Source organism: Fonsecaea nubica, assembly GCF_001646965.1.
Source record: "Fonsecaea nubica strain CBS 269.64 chromosome Unknown Scaff149, whole genome shotgun sequence".
NCBI classification, from domain to species: Eukaryota; Fungi; Ascomycota; class Eurotiomycetes; order Chaetothyriales; family Herpotrichiellaceae; genus Fonsecaea; species Fonsecaea nubica.
This window is the reverse complement of record NW_019173822.1, coordinates 18201-42956: the sequence shown is the minus strand read 5'-3', so window position 1 is coordinate 42956 and position 24756 is coordinate 18201. Positions and strand designations below refer to the sequence as shown.

Here is a 24756-nt window from a genome sequence, read left to right as displayed (position 1 = left end):
CCCCCCGAAAAAAATTAAAAATTTATGTGTCTTAGTCTACTCGTGCGTTTGGATCGACATTTTTTGCTCGTGCCATCCGTTGATCATTCCAGGAGAATCGGACTACAGCCGGGCTGGACGCAGGGATAAGAATTTCAACCGTGCTCAGACCCGCACAGAGTACGAGTATAGAGCCAGGAAAGAGAGGATAATGTCTATAGAACCACGGCCGGATCTATAGGCCATTTAGAGAATCGACCGAACTACAAATCTATGTACTTCCCCAATCTTTCCTGACACTGTGCTCTGTGCACTGCGCCTGTTGCAATAGCCCGAAGAGCTTCTGGTGCTCGTAGTTGTCACATGGACACGACACCTGGACAGGGCTTCGGGTTCGGTCCGGCATACGGGGATTCGTGATGGGTCTCATTGGTAGGACAGGTGGATAGATGAGTAGATAGGCACATGTGATAGACACTCGACCGGGTTTATCGATCCGATTTGGCACAGATACCAACGAACACGGAGAAACCAGGTTGCCAGGCTGCGGTTCTCACAAGTTTGCGACCTTGACCCCTTAGTGACGTCCTTGTAGCGATGTACTTGTCGCAAGGGCACGGGCCAGAGCAAGGTCAAGGGGTGTTGAGGTGAGTTAGGTGTACGAAGACACGAGCTAGGTAGCTCGTATAGAGGCAGAGGGCAAGCGGCAGAGACATGGTGATCATGTCCTCCCCGGCATGCAGGGGAGGGATGTGTGCCTACCGAGGTAAGGAATCCACCCAACGCCATCGCCATCACACCTCGCTGAGGGGGTTGGCACTAACCTTTCACTTACTTGGGGGAGACCTTCGGAGATTCAGGCAGCTGATTTGTCTACCTAGGTACCTAGGTATACAAGTACGATGCCTGGATCCCCACGGGGTTTCTCAAACACTCGAGAAATCGGGAACTTGGGAACACCACCCCCGATTCCGAACGTTAGTGTCGGTGGCTGGCCCTGCATGTGATCAACGGCCCTCTCGTCCAGCCCTAAACCGACTGACAATCTCCAGCCTAGAAGTTCGTCGCGGTTCACCACTTTTCTACCATGTACAAAATACAATGTAGAGTCGGTACAAGAAATCATCACATGTCGTTACGTATTCCAAGCAGGAGATGAGCTTGATTTTTTGCTTGGACAAACGGGTCTTTCCTTAGGGGGGCCGTAGCCTTGGCCTACGACAAGAGTGTATCAGGGTGCTGTACCGAGTACGAGGTACTCGCCACATTGCAGCCAAGGATCAAGACAAAATCTTACCCTCGCCAATGCCCTTGGCCAGGCTTGAACAGACCTGCCTTCTTCCAATATTGCAGAAAAACGCGGGTTGGTTTTCACCGAGTAGATATTGTTTGTGTCGGTGTGGCATTGCATTGCATGGTGCTGAACACGAGAAATTGCTGCAATGGACGGGGCGAGACAAGATGAGACCAACGTGAAGCATTCGTCGTTGCACGGGCGCCGCTGAACCAGATCTTTCGGCTGGCCGTTCGACCACGAATAGGCCTCTGAACTGTATCCATAATGTGGTCGGTCCCTCCGTTGAGATGTCTCGTTCATTCAAATGAGTATCTAGATAGTGTTCCCTGTGCCCGATATATTGCTCCCCCTGACCCCCTCATTGGCAATGCTTACTGAGGGCATCACGCCCCAACCTTTTGCTCTTTCACAAATTTCATCACCCTCTCCTCGTACTGCGCGGCATCCTCGACTCGTAGCGCAGGGTCCTGGACTGCGGCTTCGGCACGGATCTTGTCTGCAATCTTCTCACTCCTCGGGGTAATATCACACGAAAACGCGACGGGTCTGAAGAGCGGGTTACTCCCGGCTAGACAAGACAGGACAACCGTCAGCGCTTGCCAAGCTTGCGGTGTTTCATGTAACAACTCCATCTGGGAAGGGATATGACTTACCGACTTCGTCGCTGGGACGTGGGTGGTTACCCTGGTCAATGTTAAACGCCCACAAGAGCCGACTGATGACGATGAACAGAGACGCGTCGGCGACATGTCTCCCGGGGCATTCTCTCCTCCCTATGCCGAAGGCATAATGCATGGGAGCGTGTGCACGTCGAGGGAGGTATCGAGGATCACTGTCCGGCAAGAATCGCTCGGGTAGAAACACCTCGTGGTCGCGGTAGTACTCGCTGCTGTGGTGGATGGCATACACGTTATAGATGACGGTCGTTTTCGCCGGGATCGTCTTGCCTCGATAGTTGTCGGGCTCGCTGGTGGCGCGGTAGAAGGCGAGAGGCGCCACAGAGGCCCACCGGTGGATTTCTTCCACGACGGCGCTGATGTAGGGGAGTTCGCTGCGGTCCTCCCACTGCGGCAGCCTGTCACGCCCGACCACGCGGTCCAGCTCCTCCTGGGCCGTCTTGATAAAGTCGGGATATACCACCGAGGCTTTGAAGAACCATTGCAGCGTGGTCGCCGTGGTTTCGGAGCCCGCGCCCAACAGCTCCGAGAGGATCGTGCGCTTTTCGACCTCGGAGAAACTGTCAATCTCGGGGCTCTCCAGGAACCGTGTGAGGAAACAGTCGGGGGCGTCACCCTTCTTCATCCGCTCTACGATCGAGTCGTAGAAGATGCCCCAGAACCCAATGAGGTTGTCAAAGGTTCTGCGTGCTTTTGCTCGCCACGGTGCGAGGTTGTCGGGAAGGTAATTCAGCACCGGGATCCAGTCGGCCAACCAGTACCCCGGACGGATTTCTGAGATCCCACCAAGTCAGTGTGTGTATTTTTCTTCAACGACTCGCTAAGCTACAAGATCATACTCTGAAACATGTCGAGTGCGACGTAGCGGATAGTTTCTGGGATACGGGTGTCGCTACTGGTGAAACGGGCTCCTAGGCTGCCATTCGTGAGTGTCTGTCTGTTGATGCAATCCTTGGAGGAACCGTGGCCCCAACTCACAGGAGACTAAAAGTGACGCTGGCCGAATATCGTGCGACCTCTGTGTAGAATGCGTCAGGATGTTCTAAGATGTTCTTCAGCGTCTGTCGACTTTCGTATTCTTGGTAGGGCTGGAAGATCTTTGCGTTCTGCATCCCCAGCAGGCGATGAATTAGTTTTCGATGTTTCTGGAGTTGATGCATTAGTACAGGCATAATTCGATTCGTGGGTAGTGACAGGGTGAAGATGCCAAACCCACTCTGAACTGGTCACCATATTCCAATTGCACCATCCTTGCCGAAGCAATGATCTTTGCCTGGGGGGATGGAGACGGTCGCGACGAATAATTCTGTCCTCGCTTGATGATCAGGTCCTCGATCGTGGTCGGGCTGCTGAGGACCAGCACCTTGGAGCGGCCCATGTTGAAGGAGAAGAAGTCCCCATATCGAGGAACCAGTTTGGTGAGTTGTTGGTTGAGAGTCAATTTCTTGTCCGGCAAGACTCCGACGAGCGGGATACCTCGAGGTCCATCGGGCCATTGACCCTTGAGCCCGAGCGAGAGGTACAACCCTACCGCAAAGATAGCGAGAGCCAAAGACCAGAGCATTGTCAAAGGTCACTCTTGGAAGTGTTCCTCTCACTTGGATAGTAAGAAGACTCTGCAGTGCCACCTGCAGACTCAGGAGCGCTCGCATCAAGAGGTGATGCCATCTTTTATAACCAGAACACCATATGTGGTGGTGGCGGCATGGACATGGTGGATGCATCCCTTTTTCCTGCCTGATCAGCGGCGGGCAACCTTCGCCTGCTTTGGCAGCCATCTCACCAGAGTCAAATCTCTGTCAAGTTACTCAATGCTGGTTTTGCGCGTGGCTTTGCCACTTCATTCGTGAAATCCAGAGGCAGCGTGTGGGGTTGGCCGTCAGCGGTCGTTTGCCAGACCTGGATTCATCAGACTGCGGCAATGTCCCTGCAGGATGTAAGTCAGCTCTGACGAGTTACACTTGTCCTACATTTCTGTATCGGGAAGCGTTGTCAGTAATGAAGAAAATACTCGAACCCCACATACCTCGGTAAGTAGCGTGTTCAGTGAGACTAACCGATTCAGGTTATCCTGGATGGTAATACCTCTTGGGATATACCTACCAATAGTACGTGTATCGATTTCGTTTGAGTCAGGAGTTGACCTTGACGAGCTTGGGAGCTTGGGGTTCAAGACCCAGGATCAAGGTGCATCAACGCATAAAGTCTAGACCTTGTCATCATTGACGTTTGGGGTCAGGAGTACGGCTCGGAGATCGGCCATCAGGCCATTCTACTCGTACAAGATACCCAAAACGGGTATGGAAAAGGGTGTAAGCATTATTACACATCTGGATTGTCCTGTTCATCCCCTATATCCCAATGACCACGATATTTACAGGACCATCTTCCCCTCCTCAAAACCCATAACCGTTTTCGGATTGAGTAGAAATGGGGCAAGAAGGTGAGTGCTGACTAAGTGCTCTGTGGGGGTGCCGATGGCGCACGTGAGGTCCACGTGATAAGTTCTGCCTCATTCAGTCGTGGCAGGTTGGCCGAAATGCTTCTTGCACGTGATGCATACAGTTACCTCGTGGACTCCCCACCGTTTCGATGAATAATCGATCAAAATCTAGTTAGTTGCAACCGGCTGCCCCAAAGCGGCGGCGAATAACTGCCCAGGCAGGTAAATTTGTGGTCTCCGATATCCCGGGCTTACTCCGGAGATTAAACATGCCGCGTAAGGTAGTACAGCTCCGTGTTCCGAACCCAGCGCTTAACCAGAACTTTATTAACTTAACACTCTAATTACCGGATCCACCCCATTCTCGTACGCACCTTCCTAACGCGATAGATATCTAACTATTTCTCACTATTTCCCACTATTTCCCATGGCTTCTGCCACACCCGGCGTGTCGCTAGGGGACGAGAAACACGTGGCACGGGAATATTCCGGGGGACCCCGCAGTTCTTTGTAATCCCAATAAATTCCAACCTCGCCGCCCCTTGGTTGGAGGGAGAGCTTCTCGTCAAAGTTTAAAGTCTGCAGATGAGCCCAACTCGCTGCCTGTCCTTACCGAACTTCTGTAACAACGAATTGAATTTGAATAGTGATGGCGGCTCTTTTCTGGAACCTGGTGCTCTATCTGGCAGTCTCAGTTTCCTGCACACCCCAAGCCGACGTCGCCCCTGACGTCGCCTCTGCCCCTTCGGTCCGACTTGTCTACCAGTACCAAGATGCAGTATGGATCGAAAACTTGGCGGTTCGTCCAAACGGCTGGATTATCCCCGCTACCGCCACATCCGCTGTCCTCAAGCAGCTGAACCCTGCGACCGGACAACAACAAGTGCTTCATGACTGGAGCGCCGTAGGCAGTTCCATTATGAGCATTACCGATATTCAGCCCGACCTGTTCCTGGCCAACACGATGTTCTGCGACATGACTATCTTAGAGGTAAAGAAAAATTCTTTTCTCTCTACGCCACTGATATTACCACAAGCAGCGAATCAACCACACGTGCCAGATTGTGTATTTCCAAATTTCCACGAGAATGAGACTAATGAATTGAATCGTTATAGTGTACGCCTGGAACGGGAATCACATGGCTGGTGGACCTGCGCAACCCCGGCCCTCCGTGCATTACAAAGCTTGCCAGCGGCCCTAACAGCGCGAGTCTCCTGAATGGCGTGGCAGCACTGAACAACAGAATTGTGCTTATGGTCGACCAAGCTCTCGGTGGCATCTGGGGAGTTGATGTTGTCCACGGCGGTGCTCAACTACTTTTCACCGACCCCAAAATGACCGATCCCAATGGGGCAGGGGGCGGCGTCAATGGGATCCGCGTGGTCGGCAGCACCTTGTACTACAACAACCCCAGCATCGGGACCTTTGGCCGCGTGGCCATCGACCCTTCGACGGGACGCAAGGTCGGCCCGGTGACGGTGATCAGCACAGGACTTGACTGTGACGACTTTGAGATTGACGACCAACAACGGTTCGCCTATATCACCAACTCGCCTGACCAGCTCCGCAAGATCGATTTGAGGACCGGCGTCCACACCCTTTTCGCAACCGGCCTGCCAGGACCGACCACGGCCCGGTGGATCAGCAAAAACCAAGTCGGAAAAACTCTGTATGTGGGAACAACCGGTGGCATCGACCAGTGGCTGGCGCAGAACGTAACCCTTGGAGGGGCCGTCTATGCGGTGACGGTGAAGAAATAGGAAGAGGTTGGCCCGAGTTGAGCAAGGAGACAGGAGTGTGTACATACGAAAGAAAAAAGAAACAGTACATATTTTATATAGCCGCTGATCCGGCATCACTCTCTCTACGCGATCAGATTGAGCTTTTGAGATTCAAAATCATCTCTCTTCTTCAGCGGTCGCTTACCGCATGGCTTTGCAGGGGTTTCCAAGCAGCAATCAGGTTCCGCCATGAGCCGTGGGCCGTGGTGGAGGTGCAAGCTTATGTAAAGCCGAGGCGTCCAACTACTTTGTAATATCCTAATAATAATACTGAATTACACTCAACATTCTCGCTATAAAGACACTAATGAACTCTCGCACTGTGCGTACACTAGGGTAAGGAGGGGGAGATCCTACCCTAACCCAAGTAAGCAGCTGCTGACCACCCAGGAGTGCCTGGGTGCCTGACGAGTAGGTGGCCCCCAGTAAGCAAGGAGGGGTGGCCTGCGGGGAGAGAAAGAGGGAAGAAAGCTTGTCCCAGCTTTGGACGGGACACTGGAAGAGGATGGGCACACGAGAAAGCAAACTTGATAAAAAGCCGTCAACGACCACCGGCAAGGATCTGCCAGAGTCGATACTGTAGATCTCGTTATGCCCCTCGCCAATCGGCTTTAAAGCGTCGCATGGCATGGCATGGCCACGCATGGCATGCCATGTGGCTAACCCGAGCTCGGATATAGACGTTTATCACTGGTGGGTTCTTAGGGCCGAAGGACTCCACATATTTCCGCAGCGAACTCGGATACTCAACCTACCAGCACTGATGAATCTGAGCATGTGCATGTAGTGGTACCATGTCGAGCGTTCTTCATTACATCAGCCCATCATATCAGACTGGATATTCTCCTCGTCCTACCAACGACACCTGTGGGCGCCGTCACTGGCATCAGTAGCAGCTGTGATGACGGTCGTGATGATGGTAATGCTGGAATGACTAAAGCGCCCAGCCATGCCCACGTCTGGGCAATCCTTCCCGTACCACATTTCCCAGTGAAATGGAATGTAAGTCGAATTCCTTCCTATCACCAGTGTGGAGCAAGATCTCTGGATCACCAACAGACAACGACAGATGACAACAAGCTTGCTCAGATCTCTCGTCTTTGTTTTCTTCGCTGCTAAGGCAATTAACGACGCTCAGTGTTATCTCCGCTCCCACTTGCGCCAGAATAAAAGCGGGGCGAGGCTGATCAGTCGGCAAGGGATTAACCCGGTTCCGGAAAGGACTTACGACTTATTTGTATGGTAGGGAGAGGAAATTGATGCAATGTATGAATCTAGGTATAAATATAAGTGTATATGAGTGTGTGAGTATCGACCGGGGAATCCTGAAGTCCCTTCACTAGACAGAAAATCAAGACCTGCTTCACCGCTCTTGATATTCTTGCTATTTACCTACCTGCCTACATATATATCTGAGATCCTTGACAACATTCGGCTTGTGCAACATGTCCGACACCTCAAATGTCCCAGGAGGCCATTTCTTCGTGACCCCGCGACACGACGACACGTACGAGTTCATCAACCCTCTCAAGGGGGACCCCACGAATCTAAAGGTCCTAGTCACCGGCGCCAGCAAAGGTATCGGTCGCGCCACGGTCATCGCATTCGCAAAGTCCGGCGCCGCGGCGATCGCGCTGCTCGCTCGTTCGGACCTCGATGCCGCGGCCAAGGAAGTTGTCGAGGCAGCGAAACAAGCCGGGCGCAAAGACACGCCCAAGGTGCTCAAATTGCGCGTCGACACGAGCGATGTCGCCGCCGTAGACAAGGCCATCAAGACCGTGGAACAGGAGTTCGGCACGCTCGATGTGGTCATCAACAACGCCTCGAGGATGGAGGTGTGGAAGCCCATCCACGAGACCGACGTGGAGGACTGGTGGTCCACGTGGGAGGTCAACCTCAAGGGAACATACCTCGTCACTCGGGCGACATTGCCGTTGCTCCTCAAAGGGAACGGGAAGACAATCATCACCATTTCCAGCGCCGGAGCATTGACGACCTCGTACGTTTCCCAACCAAGCCATTCGTCGAGTATGTGGGGGGAAAATGCTGATAACGATCCTCAGGTCCGGCGGGAGTGCGTACCAAGGCACCAAGACGGCGCAGATCCGGCTGAATGATTTCCTGATGAAGGAGTATGGAGACCAAGTACGCTTTCTTGTTTGACACTATACAGCCCCGGCGCCTCGAACCGGTCAACATGCTGACGCAAAAGCACTTCTCAGAGCTTGCTGGCATATGCCATCCACCCCGGCGGCGTCAAGACCGAGGTGGGAACCACAATGCCAGACTACATGCACCACCTTCTGGTCGCCGAGCCGGAACTTCCTGCCGACACGCTCGTTTGGCTCACGAGAGAACGAAGAGAGTGGTACGTTCTTCGTTATACCCCTACCTCCATCTATACTGCGCTAGCGAAAAGAGAGCTTGGAAGCTGACCCCGACCCCACACAGGCTGGCCGGGCGATATGTCAGTGTGCCGTGGGACATGGAAGGGCTGTTGGCCAAGAAGGATGAGATTGTCGAGAAGGATCTACTGAAGCTCAAGCTGCGGGAGTGAAACGATCGCCGACAGATGGTGGTATCTGATGGGTAAACTGTGTAGAAACCAAGAAGGACACACTCGTCTGTGCGTGGCTGTCAGTTGGCAGCGTGCACAAAAGTCCCCCTCAATCTGAAAGCCATGATGGCCATCTACCCTACAGACCATACACCTCCTTCGCTCGCTCAGATGCAAAAGCCTCGCGCAGCGTCTCTTCGACACCCTTGGGGTGGATCCAAGGGAAGCGATCATTGTCCCAAGGCTGCGGGAGGAGCGTCCCCTCCCTCCCTTGAACCAATTTATGGCTCGCAGCCAGCTCCGCATCGACATCACCTGCATCCCTGGCCTGTGCCTCCTCGCGCTGTGCGCTCTCGACGTCCAAGTATGCGACGTTGTACTTTCTGCCTGTGACCCGTTCGAGCACCTCAAAGATCTCCGCATATGTCGGGTTGCTGCCTGAGATGCGATATGTTCTTCGATTCCCCTTGGCATCGGGAGACAGCGGCTCTTTTAGTGTCTCGACGAGGTATCGCGCGCTGTCCTCGGCGCCGATCAAGCTCTGTCTCCCCTCCGCCGTGCCGTATATCTTCGCCGTCGCGTTCTTGTTGTCGAAGCCAAAGTGGGAGATCACGGCCCATTCCGTCAATCGGCCAAGTACGTAGTATGTCCATCCTAGATCCGGGGTGTCCTGGGCCCTGGCGTCAAGGTGCTCGCGCGTCTGCACTTTGTGCTTGTAGTAGCGCTGCGTCCAATTCTGGCCCTCGGTGATATCGGCACCGTACTCGCTCGGATAGAAGTGGCGGACGCCAGCTGCAATGGCCGCGTTGATGATGCTGGGCTGGAGATGTAGTCCATGGTTTCCGAGAAAGATCAGCACGCAGTCGAAGCCCTCGTAGGATTTCGGAGAAGTATAGTCAGCTGCCTCGACGATTTCAAAGCCTTGTGCCTTGAGATCTTGGATCTGGGCCATCTTGGCTTCATCGGCGGGCCTGGAGGTGTTGTTGAAGAAGGCGATGCGGGTGAAATGGGTTGGGTCCTTGATGAGCTCGTGGGCCACGTAGTCACCGAAGCTACCCACACCCGTTGCGCCGATTAGGAGGATTGATTTGAACATGATGCGGCGTTCTCAGAGGAAGAAAAAGTTGTATCAAAGCTTGGTAAATTATAGAGGTGTCTGTTGTGGTGGAGAGAGATCTGGTACAACGATTGCTGGCAATTGAAAGATGTATATATATCCATTCTTCAGGGCCTCCGCCTTCCATTGACAGTTGGCAGCGCCCTGTAATCTGACAAAAGAGGAACCATACGGCTCTGAGATGAGCAAGCAAGGACCGTCGACAATCTTTGACCTGTGCCTCATCATACCTGCATATACCTCCCAGGTGAAGACGCTGGTAGGAAGTCCTAGAGCTGATGTTGTGAGTGGTGCCCCATAATCCTTGCGTACGAGACTCGCCATGAGTATTGAAGCGGTTCCGATTGTGCCAGCATGAGGACATCGGACTGGATTAAGTTTTGTAGATCCATGCTAGACAGCATGCTAGCAACCTCATTGCAGCAAACTGGTCTGGTTAGTGGTTGAGATACTTTGGCCGGGCGCAGAAGAGGGGAAACTCAAAAGGGTATATTCTTTTGCGAGTAGTGGCGTTCTCCAGGACCTGCTCAAAGTAATCGAACCTTTGATGCGAATAGAAAGGGGGGTGACTAAGTAGTCTCGGGTTGAATAGTAATATATGCATATCAGAGTAGGGTAGGGAAAGCCGAGTTTTGGCCGACGAAATTCGTATGTGCTATTGTCGATGCATGTTGCACACCATCTCCTGCCTGGCATAAGATGGTAGATCTGTGTATTCCCTGCTTCGCTGATCGCTAGCTCGGCTGGCATGACAAAGATCAGTCTCCCTCAGATATCCAATCAGGGGTGTAGGATCCAGGATCAAAAATTCATGAAGAGTAATCAGAAATGGATATGCGAACGGCTTATGAACCAGCGAAGACTCGCCGTGAGCAGATATTTCGGTCGTGCTAGGAGCAGTAAGTGTAGTCTTTGCAATTGACCCTCATCATTAACAGCGGAGCCGCTCGTTGACCAGAGTATTCGCGGACGTTCCAACAGAGATGTTTGGTCACAGTCCGAAGCCTTTGACTGGACCTTTCACGGTAGGTCCAACAAGATGAGGCCAGCAAACCCTGATCACAAACTGACAGCAGCTTCCAGTTGGCGTTCGGCACCGGCTCAACATGGCGAAAGGAAGACCCAGAGACTCTCAACACCGGCCTTGTCGACATGGTGAAAGAGGCTCTCCTGGCTGGCTATCGTCACCTGGACACAGCTGAGCGTGAGCGTTCAATACCACAGTCATGCTTAATTGCTTACCTGAATCAGTATATAACACGGAGAGGGAAGTCGGTGAGGCGATAAAGCAATCCGGCGTTCCAGTCTCCGAGATCTACATTACCGGGAAAGGTGAGCGTTTTCGCAGCCATCTGCAACACGTGGAAAAGTTGACAACAGCATGAAGTGTTCACAATGTCGGACATCAAAGGAGCGTTTGATCGTACCTTGCATCGACTAGGTGTTGGGTATATCGACCTGTATTTGCTTCACCACCCTTACTTTGGCAATACCAACGCAGATCTCCAAGCGGCTTGGGTCGAGCTCGAGGCCATATTCGATTCCGGGAAAGTCGGCGCCATCGGTGTCTCTAACTTCACAGAAGCCCACATCGAGACAATATTGGAGACTGCACGGATAAGGCCAGCGTGCAACCAGATCGAATTGAGCCCGTACCTTCAACGTACTGAGCTGCGGGAGTACCACAAGAAGCACGATATACAGACGTTTGCCTTCTCACCCTTGTCGCCAATAGTCAGAGCGACTCCAGGTCCTCTGGACAGTGAGTTGGAGTCCATAGCAGAGCAACAGGGAATAAGTACAGCTGTTACTTTGATACGATGGGCGTTACAGCAAGAGATTGTGGTGGTGACAACTTCGACGGAGAAGGCTCGGATGCAGGACCACCTGCTGGCTTTGAATAAATCGTTGCCAGAGCAGGACGTGGAATTGATCAGTCGAGTAGGTTCAAAGAAGCATTTCAGGGGACGTTGGAATGATAAATTTGCTGCTGACGATCGGAGCTGAGGGTCAGACATGTAATCGAAGCTCTGGAAAGAGCTCTCACGAATCATAGCGATTTTGCCGCCAGGCAGCCCCTGGCTTTTCCAAAACCGCCACGTCTTGTTCACTCTCATGGTGCTTAGAGTTTGAAAAGGGAATCCCACGGTCGCAACCGCAAAGATAGCAGTTGACACCTTCATTGTCTGGTACCTAGTTTGGGTGACCGCCGCAGTGTCGACATAGGGACTTGATATCGGCTTCTCAACCGCGACAGGTGTCAGCTTTTCTAGATCTGAACCTCATGCTTCATATTGCCGTGTGTCGCCAGGTTCTATGCGATCGCGTCGGAGTGAACGCGTAAAATAATGATAAAATTGATCATTTCGCTGTGATATTTGACTCTTTCGGTGGTGAAGATATTGGGAAAAGGGCTGCATATGGTCAAGAGTGAAGCCTGAAGCCCACATGATGCTCCCTGGTTATCCTTGAAGATTCAGGTGGGAAGGCTGGAGAGCGTGGCAATGCAGACAGACCTAACAGACGGCTTCAGAGCCATCCCTCGTCAATAATGCTCGCTGCTCACGGCCGGCACTTCTTGCCACGAGTGTGTTATCGAAGCTTTTCAACACTCCTTCAGACGCAAGTGCTCTTCGTGGCCAAGATATTGTAGCCGCTGGACTGTTTATCTCTTCAATGATGCGGCCGAAGTGGACATGGGGCTGTTTGCTTCGAAGCCTTAAGATCCTGGCTGTGAAATGGTTGCATCTCTCAAGTCGCGCTCTTTAACTCAGGCTTCGTCTCCAACGTCTGGGAGATGAACCCTCTCAGGGCAGCCCACCTCTCACTTGTCGACGGAATGGAAGCAGTGGTACCTCCAACACCGGCAGCGTTACCAGATGGATTGGCTGCGCCTCCAGTTGCTGGCCTTGGTGCCGCAAGTTGCGCCATGTTCTTCGCAAATCGATCTCGTTCACCTTTATCGAGTTTCTCCCTCCTTTTCAGTGCGCCCGGCCGAGACTTCAAACTCTTCCGCCTGATGATGTTGACCTGGTCTTGAGGCCTGTCACCTGCAGATGCACCTGTCCCATGTGCATCACTAATATCCCGTGTATCGTCATCCGGAAGAGCAGCTGCTAAGGAATCAAGGGTTGCGACAAGTTTCTTGTTTGGCCGCCTTCGTTTGGGAGTTTTGGCAGAGGATTTCGCAACTTTGTTCATGAGCTCGGCATGTTTAATTCGACGCTTGTCTTTCTTCGAGGACGGGAAGAGCAGTTCAGACTTTGGTGTGGCACTTGTTTCACCAGCCTTGGACGTCTTTTTCAAGATGGACTTCAGAGGCCGCACGCTCCCGGAAACAGGTTGACGAACAGGAGCCTGAGAGTAATTCAGTTAGCTTTGGATTTCCAAAAGAACATTCTCGCCCTACCATTGCATATGAAAAAAATATCGGAGTCTTTAGTAGATTTGGCGTTGCAATCACACTGACCAGACGAGGAGGCACGGAGGCCACTGAGGCGCAATGTGAGAAGAAAATCTTGGGTGGAGAAAGGCTTATCGATAAGGGCTACCGAGTACTCGGTACAGCATGCACTATCTCCTCAAATGTGCATCCTCTGCTGGCTGACTGCGTCGGAGTCCCACCATCGCACTTCATTCCTCCCTCTCGACTCCCTTGTGCTTCTCTTTTGCCCTGGTTCGACTCCGAGAACCAATGTATAGTAATTCCTTCGTCACATGAGCTGCTGGAATTGGCGCCTCACGCGCACTCCTTTGGTTTTCAGCTGAAGGATGGCGAGGTCGAAACGCTTGCTGAATTGAGCACAAAACATGCCAAGATGGAAAGAGTTCGCCCGCGACAACGAAGCATGGAAGTTCTTCTTGTGCACAAATTCATCCTTCATTCCGGGCATCTTGGCGCCTTTACATGAGCAGCTTGTCCAGAGCTGTTGGTTCGGCATGGGCTAGCGCACAAAAGACTGCGTTCTGCTGGCCCACAGTTGAGGAGATGCCCAGACACGACCCAAGAGGGGCAACTGTTTGGGTTTCTGGTGATTCTGCTCGGTCGAAGCGAGCCAGAGCATCACATTTTACCTCGGTGTCGGAGCATTGCGTCGTCCGGACGGACGATCGAGTCGACTGGTCGATGTCGCGTCTCAGCCAGCCCCTCGTCTGTTACTAGCAAATCCCCCGCACATGGCGAGACATTGATATAAACTTCAGCTGGGCTCCCTTGCTCTCCCTGAAGCACCCAGACTCCTTTCAAGTACGACGCCCGCAAAGATCAGATCTCAGACTCAGCGACGAACATCTTCTTACCCGCCCCCGGAAAACCATCCACCACACCCTCACCATGCCTTTCCACGCAACAGTCCTCTACCCAAATGACCCCGACACCAAGTTCGACCTGGATTACTACCTCAAGACGCACATGCCGCTCGTTGAGAATGCCTTCAAGAAACACGGTCTCGTAAAATGGGAGGTGCTCGAATACAAGCCCGGTCCAGACGGCACGCCACCCAAGTTTGTTGTGGGAGGGACTTTGGTTTGGGATAGTCCCGAGCAGATGGGTGCGGCCATGACCTCGGAAGACGCAAAGCCGGTCTTGGGAGATATCCCTAACTTCTGCAACAAACAGCCAATCTTCCTCGGAGGCCCGCTCGTGGCGAAATCTTCCTATTAGGGCACAACCCTCGTGGTCGTCAGAGAAAGGGATGTGGATAGAAGAGGGCGTTCATGAGTCCATACAAGAAAGACAGGAGATCTGCTGTGATCAGCGACTCTGAATCGAACACAAATCTACGGAAATACCGAAATACTACTCAGGAAATTTCGAACAAGAGCTTGCTCTAGCGATTGCCGGAACTATCTCTCCCTTTCCTTCTTGCGCATTTCCGAAGGAAATCGTAGCACGTATATTCATGTGTCTCCTTGACCCGCAACACCCATGATTATCGCCTCCTTTACTCCCCCTCCTCCTTCGCCTCAAGAAGAACACCCATTGAGCCTTGTATTCTACTGTCCACCAGCACAACCCAGCCGCGAGTGTGTAAATAGGAGGGCAGCACACTGATGCTGTGTGCCCCACGCCTCTACTTTCACTCGGAAACCTCGTTCCGGATCTAGCCGCAATCCGAGATCAAGGAACCCTGCTCGGGTCATTCCTAAGCCACCACTAACAGTCTGAGGTAACAGTTATCTTAAAAGAACGTGGAGACATGCTGAATCCGCCGAATGGCAAACAAGCAGGTAGGGCGTCTCCTCTCACAGGTTTAACTGCGCACTCAACTGAGCGGCGGCCGATGCGGATTAGAAAGCGGTTCCTTCTCTCTGGTGACCCGCACCATGTCGAACCAGGGGAAGGCAGCGCCCTGCAGCAGACATGCGCAAGGAAAGATACTTGTCGAATCCGTCGGGGTCTCGGTCTCCAACGTGGAGAAAGAACAGCGCCGGAGCGCTTACCATGTGCCAGGTTGCCGATCACTCTGGCTTTGACGTATGCTCGTACCGGAGAAGAGCGACTTTTATTCAAGGAGGAGACGAGGAGTTGTTTGTGATTTCATTTCTTGAGTGTTTGCAACACAAGTACTCCGTCTAGAAGAATAGCAGGACAGAGGGTTGTTGAATGCCACTCGCAGAATATCGCTGATATACCACGTATCTCGATTACAAAGGTAGCGGGCGTTCCCATTGTCATCCCTTCAACCTTGTTCACCATGGCTCCCATTGCACTTGACCAGGCTGTCGACCAGCCAAACCTACGCAAAGCAGTCAAGGCCGAGCCGAGTCCCAGAGAGACAGGAGAAAGCATTCGTCTCGCTGCGAGAACCGGTGCGTACGACAAGCAGACATCCGGCGCCGCGCCCACTTACGTCCAGGCAAACCTGATCGCGTTGCCGTCGCGGTTTGCAGAGGATTTCAGGTTGTTATGCAAAAGGAACCCTGTTCCGTGTCCTCTGCTGGCCGAGTCCAAGGAAGTGGGACGATGGGATGAGCTGAAATCATGGGTGCCTGGAGTAACCGGCAAAGAGATCGCAGGAGATGTCGACCTTCGCCACGACTTTCCCAAGTACATGGTCTACGAGGACGGCAAGCTGGCACAGTCTCACTGTCGCGACGTCGGCTCGACCTGGAGTGAAGACCACGTCGGCTTCTTGATCGGCTGTTCATTCAGTTTCGAGGCCGCACTTGCCGCCGAAGGGTTGATTCCGTCCCACATGGCACACGGGAGGAACGTACCCATGTATCGGACGACCCTTCCTCTGTGCCCGGCCGGAGTCTTCAGCCAGTCCACATATGTGGTGTCGATGAGACCGTACCGCCGAAGAGATATCGAGAAAGTCAGAGACATTACGCGCACATATGTCGCAACGCACGGCGAGCCAATCGCTTGGGGTTGGGATGCCGCGACCCGCCTCGGGATCAAGGACATCAGCAAGCCGGACTTTGGAGACAGCCCTATCCTGCCTGATGGCTCAGTACTCGTTCAGGGTGTTGGCGACGAAGCGGAAGAATTTGTTCCTGTCTTCTGGGGCTGTGGTGTCACGCCACAAGAAGCGGTACGGCAAGCTGCTCTGGATGGTCCCGTTATTGGACACGCTCCAGGACACATGATTGTGCTGGACATAAGGGACTGGGATATTGTCCCAAGTACATAAACCATGAGCTAGGTTTTGTGCTTGAGGACTGAGGACAAGAGGATTACGACCGAAAACCTATAACGTTATGATAGGGGATGAAACCAATACCCATTTTCGACCATTGATACTTGAAAGATGCGCTCATATATACATCCTAGCGGGAATGATTGTGAAATGTTGATTATTTTCGACCTGAGTGCCTTGAGGATTCAAAGCATCATCCAGCTCTTCCAATCTCATGATTATGCGTCAGCTTTCCATCATTCAAGATCGTCCGACTGCTTTTGACACAATGTCCCAGTTGTACAATACCTACCACCAATATTGCCAGCTCGACCACATCTTAATGGCCATTGACCCTCAGCCCTGCTTCTCCATTCTTCTCAGAGTCTCCTGCGGCGGCGAGTAAGGGCGACTTCACCTTCGAGGCAGGCGGGACCTTGAAGTTGCTTTTCAGCCCCATCCACGTCTGAGCATTATAGTTCAGCTGTCGCTTGCTCGACTTTGTCCAAGCCCACTCGCTGATCCCGAGCAACACATTCGACTCGAGCACGAAAGCCATGCTCCCCTCGCCGACCTTCTGGGGCACGAGTTCCATTTCCGACGCCCGCCCGTGAGTCGCGCTGTCGGGTCCATGCCCGACCATGACATTGTGCAGGCTCGCGCCGCCGGGGCGGAACCCGCCGTCGGTCCGGGCGTCGTATTCGCCCTGGATCAGGCCCATGAACTCGGACATGGTGTTGCGGTGGTACCAGGGCGGGCGGAACGTGTTCTCCATGACGAGCCAGCGCGGCGGGAAGATGGCCATCTCGGCCACGCCGTCGGATGAGGCCAGGAGCGTGAAGATGGACGGGTCCGGGTGGTCGTACGAGATGCTCCCCACTGTCATAAACCGGCCCAGGTCGTACTTGTACGGGTAGTACAGGCCGTGCCAGGCGACCACGTCGAAGGGCGAGTGGTCCTGCTTCGCGGCGAACAGGCGCCCGCCGAATTTCGAGATGACCGTGTATTCGCTGCCGGTTGTGTCGTTGTCGAACGACGCGACAGGAATCTGGAAGTCTCGCGTATTGGCCAGCCCAAAGGACCCGAGGGGCCCCAGATTCGGCAGTGTAAACACGCCCTGGTGCAGCTCGAGGGCATAGCCCCTGACTGGACCCTCTGGGAGAGACACATTGTATCGGATGCCTCGCGGGATGACACAGATCTCCAGCGGTCGGACGAGCAGGTGGCCCAGCTCGGTCCTGATATCAAGCACTCCGGCCTGCAAGATTATCAAGAGCTCGCCGTCGGTCGAGAAAAACGCGGTCTTGGGGTCCATGGACTGGCCCGCTGTGAAGATGAAGTATCCCACGCCCGACTTGCATGCTACGTCGCCGGCGCCACATATCAGGCGCATCGAGTGAATCCAGTCTGCTTTCTCGTCAATGTCGAACGGATCCCATCGCACCTGGGTGGGAATGCGAATCAGGTTGTCGTAAGCGTTGAAGTTCGTGTCAGTGGCTTCGGAGTCGCCGTCCTCATCAGACGCCAATGGTTCAAAAGGCCGATGCACCGCAGCAGGGAGAATCCGATACAGCCATGTCTGCTGGTTCTCTCCCCTTCCAGCCTGAAAGGCGCTGCCAGAGATCTTTTCGGTGTATAACCCAAACGGCGGCCGCTGGGGCGTGTTTTGAGCAATCGGCAGAGCGCCGTCAATTGCTTCGGATCTGGTTGCCGTGTGAGTTTCATTGTCTCCTTTTCAGCCTCGCAATTCAAGAGGTCCATGGCTAGAAAGCAGTGTAGACTTACTCCTGATATGATCCGAAGCCGGTGTTGTATCTGTATTTCTCCGGCGTCTTGAAGTTTGAGAACGGCATTCTTTCTGTTCGGAGGTTGTACTTGTTTCTCGACTCTACTGGTGCTCGTCACTTTGGGTCGGTCAACTACACAGCGGTAGAGCCACTATTATACATTATTATACAGCAAACTACCTCAATGGTCATCCATATATTCAAAGCTCGCCACACCCCAGGCTTGGTGTGGTCTGCGTCCCCGTCGGTTTCCTGGAGCTCGGAAAATTTCCGAGCATCCCGTCTTTGTGGCCCTCCGGGCCTTAGGGTCACCCACGGAAGGTTTAGGGGGGAAGTGAACGGGTTGGTTCTACAAGCCTCAGAGTTCCCCACGGAAGTCGTTGTTTTCTCAATCTATTTAGGGGGCAAGTGAACAGGTTGCTTCTATCGTGGGCTAGTCTCGTACCCACAAGTTGGCGGACTGAGCGTCCCGGCGGTGGTTGTAGATGGTGCTTGAGAGCAGCTCGACTATACCCTCGTACGATTGCCAATTTTGAGGAAGTGGAAGTTACCAGAACTTGAAAAACGTATGAACTGGGACAAATGAGTTATACATGGAGGAAGCTTTGGGAGGACTTCTACCAAAGCCATCTATAGGAGAAGAATAACAAACACTACAGTTTATGCTGATGCGCATGCGCAGGGAGAAGCAAGCCAGCGGCCTCACCGAAGCCGACGTATCCATCGCTCTCATTCCCTGCAGACGCTCGTAGAATCACCTCGTCTCCATCTTCGAGCCACGTTCTGCTCTCTCCTCCGTTCAACAGTACCGGCTCCTTCCCATTCAATGTCTTTTCCAGGAGACAGCCAAGCGACGAGGGTGTCGAGCCACTGATGGTTCCTGAACCGAGCAGGTCCCCTGGTTTCATCGTGCAGCCTGTGACGGTGTGATGGGCCAACATCTGCGGAAATGACCAGACCAGACCTTCTGACGCGTTGGTGGAACAAATCGTAGTGGTCTGCTTCGTCTTGCCGCTAACCAGTTGAACCTCTAGCCGCAGATCGTATGTAAAATCTTCTCGCGCCTCCTGTAGGTACGGGAGCAGGGGTCCCGGATGCTTCAGGCCCGGTTTGCGGTATGGTTCCAGGGCATCGGCCAGGACGACCCAGGAGCTGATCGTGGTCGCAAAGTTCTTACCATTGAACGGGCCCAGGGGCACGTACTCCCACCTTTGGATGTCGCGGGCAGACCAATCGTTGAGCAAGACAAAGCCGAAGATGTTGTCTTCGGCTTCCTGGACCGAGAGGGTGTCGAAAGGACGGTTCCCCCCACAGACAAATGCGCCGAGTTCCAGCTCGAAATCCATGGTCCGGCAAGGGACGAACAGGGGTTTCTTTTCTGCCGCGTTGATGTCCTCTACAATCTGGCCCCATGGGCGGCGGACGGGGGTACCAGACACGAAAATCGACGAGGATCGGCCATGATAAGCCATAGGGAGGTGGAGGTAGTTTGGCAGGAGAGCGCCGTTTTGGCCCCGGAAGAGGGCTCCTGCGTTGACCGCGTGGTTCATGCCGCCGTAAAAGTCGCTGAAGTCCCCAATCTGGAATGGCAACCTGGTCTGGATCTGTTGCAGGGGCACCAAGCATTCTTCCCGCAGCTGTCGATTGTCTCGAAGGCATTGAGGGTGGGGGGTGTCTGCTCTGAGGATATCCTGCAAATACCGCCGGACGTTTCCTGACATTTTTCGACCCAAAGCAGCAAAAGCATTCAACGAAGGTTGGGCGAATACGTGAATATGCTCTTGGATCTCATCGATAGCGCCGAATCCTCCCTTGGACGAAAATATGGCCAGGTTGAGTGCGAGATCGCCAATGGCCACTGCCAGCACAGGCGTCTGTGACCCGGGAAACAAGGCAACGCCAAATGGTATATTGGCGAGCGAGAACGGAGAATCGCTAGCAATGTCGAGCCATGATGCAGGTGCCATGTTGGGTGTAGAAGCTTGAGGGTCCCAGCAACAGCTGAGAATGACCAAGGAGCTCTAGAATGAGTACCAAGAGACGCCTGGTGTAGGACATGTGCATATACGTAGCCTTTCCCCTCATTTAACATCTTGCTGCACCGTCTAACTCGGAACGAAGCATTCATTCCATCTAGATTCCGTTGGCTCCGAAGTGTAGCCTTGCGCCTCGTCACGGAAACAGGCAGTGTGGAAGACCCACCTGGTGGAGTATCCTGTCTTGGGGACAGCCTCGTTCTTCTCTTGGCAATACCAACGTTCAAGGCGACTGCAAACATGCTGTGAGAGGCCTGAACCTCGGGAAGCGACGTGGTAACATATTGGTCATGCCATTGAAGCCATCAACTATCTGTGATCACAGTCAATACAGACAAAAACAAGTGCCCCTGATGTTGTTGCTGTGATGCTGCCAACTGTGTCTATGAGAGTTGTTTTCACTTCACTAGCGATGGTCCTGGATGAGAGTGTATGCTGCAGCATGTTAATACGAGTTGAAATGTGAGAACCATTTTCTCATTGAGTCGTCGCTTTTACATGGAGTATGACACGGCTCCCGGACATCCACGCCGTTGTCGAAAGGCCTGTCAGAACAGGTTCTCAACGCGTGTCCCCCCGGAGTCTTGCCGGCGACGAGAAAGAGGCCACCATCTTCATATAGGTCTAACCTGGTGGGGTATCCGCGACAAAATGAGAATTGGGCACTCAGTCCACGATACATACCTCAAGACCTTTCTGACCTTTCGCGGATTGCGTACGACGCTGACTGTAACAAGCTTGAAAATGCCGATAGCCGAAGTCATATTCAGAGGTTACGAGATGGCAGATGTCAATATGAGGATAATGCTGATTGTGGGAATGCCAAACATTTATCCCATCTCCGTCTCGACAGGCAGACACAGCTGCGCAGTCAATGCCCAGTCCTCGCAATAAATCTATGAAATCTGCACATGGTAATGGTACTGTCTGTCTACATCTTCGGAAGTTCAGACTTCTTCTCTTCATATTTGAACCGAGGAAGTTCAAAGGCCTGCGTTACTCGACCGTAAGAGATGCCCCCAAGGCGATACACCGGTCGCAACACCGCGGGGTCAATGGTCCCCTGCTGCTGATCATATGCGTCTTCGCGAATCCAGAACCGCACACCCTCAATGATGGCCATGGACCCGGACTTGACGCCTTTGTGGACGCGGCTCTCGAAATCCTTGACCTCGAGGAGCTTGCCCTCGACACTGAAGACGCTCTCCTTGACTCGGGACACGTTGACGTCCTTGCACGGGGCCGGGGTCAGACCGGAGACGTCCCATTCGCTCAGGCCGTAGGGCGTGTCGATCGAGGCCGCGTTGGCCGCCTCGACGAAATTCTCGCTGATGATGTTGATGACGCACTCGCCCGTGGCCTTGAGGTTTCGCAGCGTGTCCTTGTCATTGGAACCGGCGAATCCTATAACAAAAACCGGCGGATCATGGTTCACCACCTGTGTGAAACTGAACGGCGCCAGATTCTGTGTGTTGCCGTCCACGTTGCGAGTTCCGATGAACCCGATCGGGCGCGGCACGATGGCAGAGATCAAGAGTTTGTAGTTGTTGTGTGCCGGTCGTCCTGGCTCATTGGGATCGACCTCGACGTGTTGCTTGTCGAGACAGGCGCCCCCGTCGGTTGCGCCGGTGCCCCAGTTCCAAGACGGCGATCGAGTTTTTGTTACGGTGAATTGGGCAGCGTGGTCAAAGTCAGGGCGGGACTTCTCCACTTCCTTGAACGGTCGTCGGGGTTGAGACATGGTATCTTAAATTGTAGGGTCGTTGGGCGCAGGTGTCGACACTTGTCTCTGCCAGTGGATGAGCCGAGGGCATAAATATTGATAGAAAGTACCTTGTACATGGCGTCGAAGAAGCTGACCTCGCTAAAATCAGACGAATCCTATTGCAACTTAGTACAAGGAATGGCCGCCTAGCTCTATAAGCTAAGCAGATTAATTAGTATCGAGCACAACCCTCTTTGTCTATCCCTGACCCCTGCGAGCAAAGGCTCTTGAACCAGCCCACCGACGACAAGTGACAGGGAGTTGACAATGCTCAACAAAGGATACCCTTGAGCCAGTCACTCTGCGCAAAGATTTCGGAATGACGCAACACCCTGACCCAGCATTGGTGGCATTTATTATTTGGTTATGGCATTTCTTGGGCCGCCTGACGGAATATCGGAGGCTTTCCGAGCAAACTTGTCAGATCCCGCCCTCGAAGATGAGTATCAGGTAGCTGACTTGGGCGGCTTACCGGCATTGCATGGATATGACATGAGTCTGATATGCTAACCCGTGGTGGAAAAGGGGATGGACATGACGAGAGCATAAAATGCTTTTGATGTTCACCAAGGGCAACGTATTCGGCCCTCCTTCAATACTGGAATGCTCTCGCGTTTTATCGTTTCATGAGTGAATCTGCCGTCTTTACGATTTGGAAAAAGATACAAGACCTCCGATGACTTTGATCACGACAACCTGGTCGAAGGAGGTGGGATGGGCGTTGTATCCCCTCCTCCTCGCGGCCGCCAGCGCAATTGCTCTCGTGGTCTACGAGTTCGTTCGCTGGTCAGCTCGACTGCCCAAGTTTGGTGGCCCTCCCGGAAGGCCCATCGTGGGCAACCTCTGGCAGATCCGTCAAAAGGATGCTCCAGAACAGTACCGCCAATGGGCCAAGCAGTACGGTCCAGTCTACCAGATCCAGCTGGGCAACATCCCGGTCCTGGTGGTCAACTCGGCCGCAGCGGCCAAGGCGATCTTCAACCAGAACTCGCACGCGACCAGCTCGCGGCCAGAGTTCTATACTTTCCACAAGGTGAGGAGCATCTCATCCATGAAAAGTTAGTGGGGCCAAACACTATTGATACCTGGTGGAAACAGCTCATCTCCGACACGGCCGGCACCACCATCGGGACCAGTCCGTACTCTGACTCGCTTAAACGAAGGAGGAAAGCAGTCGCATCGGCCTTGAACCGGCCGGCCGTGGTGAGTTACATCCCTCACCTTGATAGGGAGACCCGTGTCTTCCTTTCCGAGGCGCTCAAATACGGCGATTCCGGGAAAAAGGGGATCAACCCCATGCCCCTGTTCCTGCGGATGAACATGAGCATCGGTCTCACGCTGCACTGGGGATCGAGAATGGAGTCCCAAAATGATCTCTTCCACGAGATAGTCCATGTCGAGGACACGATCAGCAATTTCCGAAGTACGACAGGTAACTTGCAAGACTATATCCCCCTCCTCCGGCTGAACCCATGGAATACCCAGTCGTCCCAAGCAGTGGAGATGAAGCTTCGCCGGGACAGGTACATAGACATCCTCGACAAGGACCTCGAGAAACGGATCAAGCAGGGCACCAACAAGCCGTGTATTCGAGGAAACGTCCTCGTGGATGAAGACGCCAAGCTCACCGAGATGGAGCTCAAGTCTCTCAACCTCACCTTGCTCGCGGCCGGCCTCGACACCATGAACTCGGCGGTGGGTTGGGGGATGGCCTTGCTGGCGAAGCGACAGGATATCCAGAAAAAGGCGCTCGAAGCAATCCGTGAGATTTATTCTGCCGACCGTCCGCTTTGTGATGCGGCGGATGACCAAAGCTGCACCTACCTGGTCGCTGTGATCAAGGAGATTCTGAGGTATTTATGGCCGAGATTCCCGAATGGCTCTTCTCTGTCTTCACTCTCGTCTGTCGAGTTGCATAGTACTCACTCAATCTTTTCTCAGGTACTTTTCCGTGACGAGGCTATCGTTGCCTCGCTGCACCATCCAAGACTTCGTGTACGACGAGAAGATGATCCCCAAGGGGACAGTGATATTCCTGAACGTTTGGGCCTGCAACATGGGTGAGTGAGACAACAAGCTGTTTACGACCCATCACAAAAGCCATTCCACTGACCCTTCTTGTCTCACTCAACCGTAGATCCCGAACTATGGGACGACCCCGAGTCCTTCCGCCCGGAACGCTGGCTCGAGACGCCTGATGCCCCCATCTTCACCTTCGGTACCGGCGGACGCATGTGCGTGGGCATGCAGTTGGCGTACAGAGAGCTCTACGTGCTGTTTCTGCGCGTGCTCAACAGTTTCCGCATCGAGCCGGATGGGTTCATCGAGACGCGCCCCATTGAGGGGGTGGCGAATCCGGCGTCCCTCACGACGCAGCCTAAAGAATATAAGGTGCGATTCGTGCCGTGGAACCTCGCGGAGTTGGAGCAGGGGTTGAAGGCAGCTGAGGGTTGAAGCTGTGCAGCTTGCGCAGGGAATGATCAGGGCTGTGGTGATGTGAAGCAGTGATTACTAGGTGAGCCGCAGGCCATTATGGGTGGCTTGATGAGGTAGATTGGGCGGAAGCACAATAGGGTCTCAGGCCTAGATACCTGTGAGTAGATCAGATGAGCGTCGATAGCGTGTTGGTATAGGTACACAGTACCGTCTCTCCTTGAGGGGCATCTCGGCCCTTCGGCCCTTAAATTGCTAAC

At 53.4% G+C, this 24756-nt stretch overlaps 12 protein-coding genes across 12 annotated transcripts; 6 read left to right on the top strand and 6 right to left on the bottom strand.

Moving 5' to 3' along the window:
• Nucleotides 1–1659: 1659 nt before the first annotated feature.
• AYO20_11373 (hypothetical protein) lies at nt 1660–3621 on the bottom strand (the record flags this gene model as incomplete). Its single annotated transcript, XM_022649625.1, has 6 exons — nt 1660–1844; nt 1930–2727; nt 2793–2869; nt 2932–3098; nt 3170–3480; nt 3552–3621. 6 exons carry the CDS (start codon nt 3619–3621, stop codon nt 1660–1662), a joined length of 1608 nt encoding a protein of 535 aa, XP_022494418.1.
• Nucleotides 3622–5045: 1424 nt separating this feature from the next.
• Nucleotides 5046–6157, top strand: AYO20_11372 (hypothetical protein; the record flags this gene model as incomplete). The annotated part of the gene is made up of 2 exons (XM_022649624.1): nt 5046–5387; nt 5513–6157. The coding sequence occupies 2 exons, from the start codon at nt 5046–5048 to the stop codon at nt 6155–6157; spliced, it is 987 nt and encodes a 328-aa protein (XP_022494417.1).
• A 1466-nt stretch (nt 6158–7623) lies between these two features.
• On the top strand, nt 7624–8735 carry AYO20_11371 (hypothetical protein; the record flags this gene model as incomplete). The annotated part of the gene is made up of 4 exons (XM_022649623.1): nt 7624–8177; nt 8242–8323; nt 8401–8546; nt 8630–8735. The coding sequence occupies 4 exons, from the start codon at nt 7624–7626 to the stop codon at nt 8733–8735; spliced, it is 888 nt and encodes a 295-aa protein (XP_022494416.1).
• Nucleotides 8736–8874: 139 nt separating this feature from the next.
• On the bottom strand, nt 8875–9831 carry AYO20_11370 (hypothetical protein; the record flags this gene model as incomplete). Its single annotated transcript, XM_022649622.1, has 1 exon — nt 8875–9831. One exon carries the CDS (start codon nt 9829–9831, stop codon nt 8875–8877), a length of 957 nt encoding a protein of 318 aa, XP_022494415.1.
• A 1004-nt stretch (nt 9832–10835) lies between these two features.
• AYO20_11369 (hypothetical protein) lies at nt 10836–11756 on the top strand (the record flags this gene model as incomplete). Its single annotated transcript, XM_022649621.1, has 5 exons — nt 10836–10877; nt 10936–11056; nt 11104–11184; nt 11240–11614; nt 11686–11756. 5 exons carry the CDS (start codon nt 10836–10838, stop codon nt 11754–11756), a joined length of 690 nt encoding a protein of 229 aa, XP_022494414.1.
• An 847-nt stretch (nt 11757–12603) lies between these two features.
• Nucleotides 12604–13745, bottom strand: AYO20_11368 (hypothetical protein; the record flags this gene model as incomplete). The annotated part of the gene is made up of 2 exons (XM_022649620.1): nt 12604–13209; nt 13596–13745. 2 exons carry the CDS (start codon nt 13743–13745, stop codon nt 12604–12606), a joined length of 756 nt encoding a protein of 251 aa, XP_022494413.1.
• Nucleotides 13746–14185: 440 nt separating this feature from the next.
• Nucleotides 14186–14515, top strand: AYO20_11367 (hypothetical protein; the record flags this gene model as incomplete). The annotated part of the gene is made up of 1 exon (XM_022649619.1): nt 14186–14515. The coding sequence occupies one exon, from the start codon at nt 14186–14188 to the stop codon at nt 14513–14515; it is 330 nt and encodes a 109-aa protein (XP_022494412.1).
• Nucleotides 14516–15548: 1033 nt separating this feature from the next.
• AYO20_11366 (hypothetical protein) lies at nt 15549–16490 on the top strand (the record flags this gene model as incomplete). The annotated part of the gene is made up of 1 exon (XM_022649618.1): nt 15549–16490. One exon carries the CDS (start codon nt 15549–15551, stop codon nt 16488–16490), a length of 942 nt encoding a protein of 313 aa, XP_022494411.1.
• A 325-nt stretch (nt 16491–16815) lies between these two features.
• Nucleotides 16816–18328, bottom strand: AYO20_11365 (homogentisate 1,2-dioxygenase; the record flags this gene model as incomplete). The annotated part of the gene is made up of 2 exons (XM_022649617.1): nt 16816–18178; nt 18261–18328. The coding sequence occupies 2 exons, from the start codon at nt 18326–18328 to the stop codon at nt 16816–16818; spliced, it is 1431 nt and encodes a 476-aa protein (XP_022494410.1).
• A 587-nt stretch (nt 18329–18915) lies between these two features.
• On the bottom strand, nt 18916–20229 carry AYO20_11364 (fumarylacetoacetase; the record flags this gene model as incomplete). Its single annotated transcript, XM_022649616.1, has 1 exon — nt 18916–20229. The coding sequence occupies one exon, from the start codon at nt 20227–20229 to the stop codon at nt 18916–18918; it is 1314 nt and encodes a 437-aa protein (XP_022494409.1).
• Nucleotides 20230–21229: 1000 nt separating this feature from the next.
• AYO20_11363 (hypothetical protein) lies at nt 21230–22039 on the bottom strand (the record flags this gene model as incomplete). The annotated part of the gene is made up of 1 exon (XM_022649615.1): nt 21230–22039. One exon carries the CDS (start codon nt 22037–22039, stop codon nt 21230–21232), a length of 810 nt encoding a protein of 269 aa, XP_022494408.1.
• A 700-nt stretch (nt 22040–22739) lies between these two features.
• On the top strand, nt 22740–24517 carry AYO20_11362 (hypothetical protein; the record flags this gene model as incomplete). Its single annotated transcript, XM_022649614.1, has 4 exons — nt 22740–23096; nt 23162–23916; nt 24005–24123; nt 24201–24517. The coding sequence occupies 4 exons, from the start codon at nt 22740–22742 to the stop codon at nt 24515–24517; spliced, it is 1548 nt and encodes a 515-aa protein (XP_022494407.1).
• Nucleotides 24518–24756: the final 239 nt, after the last annotated feature.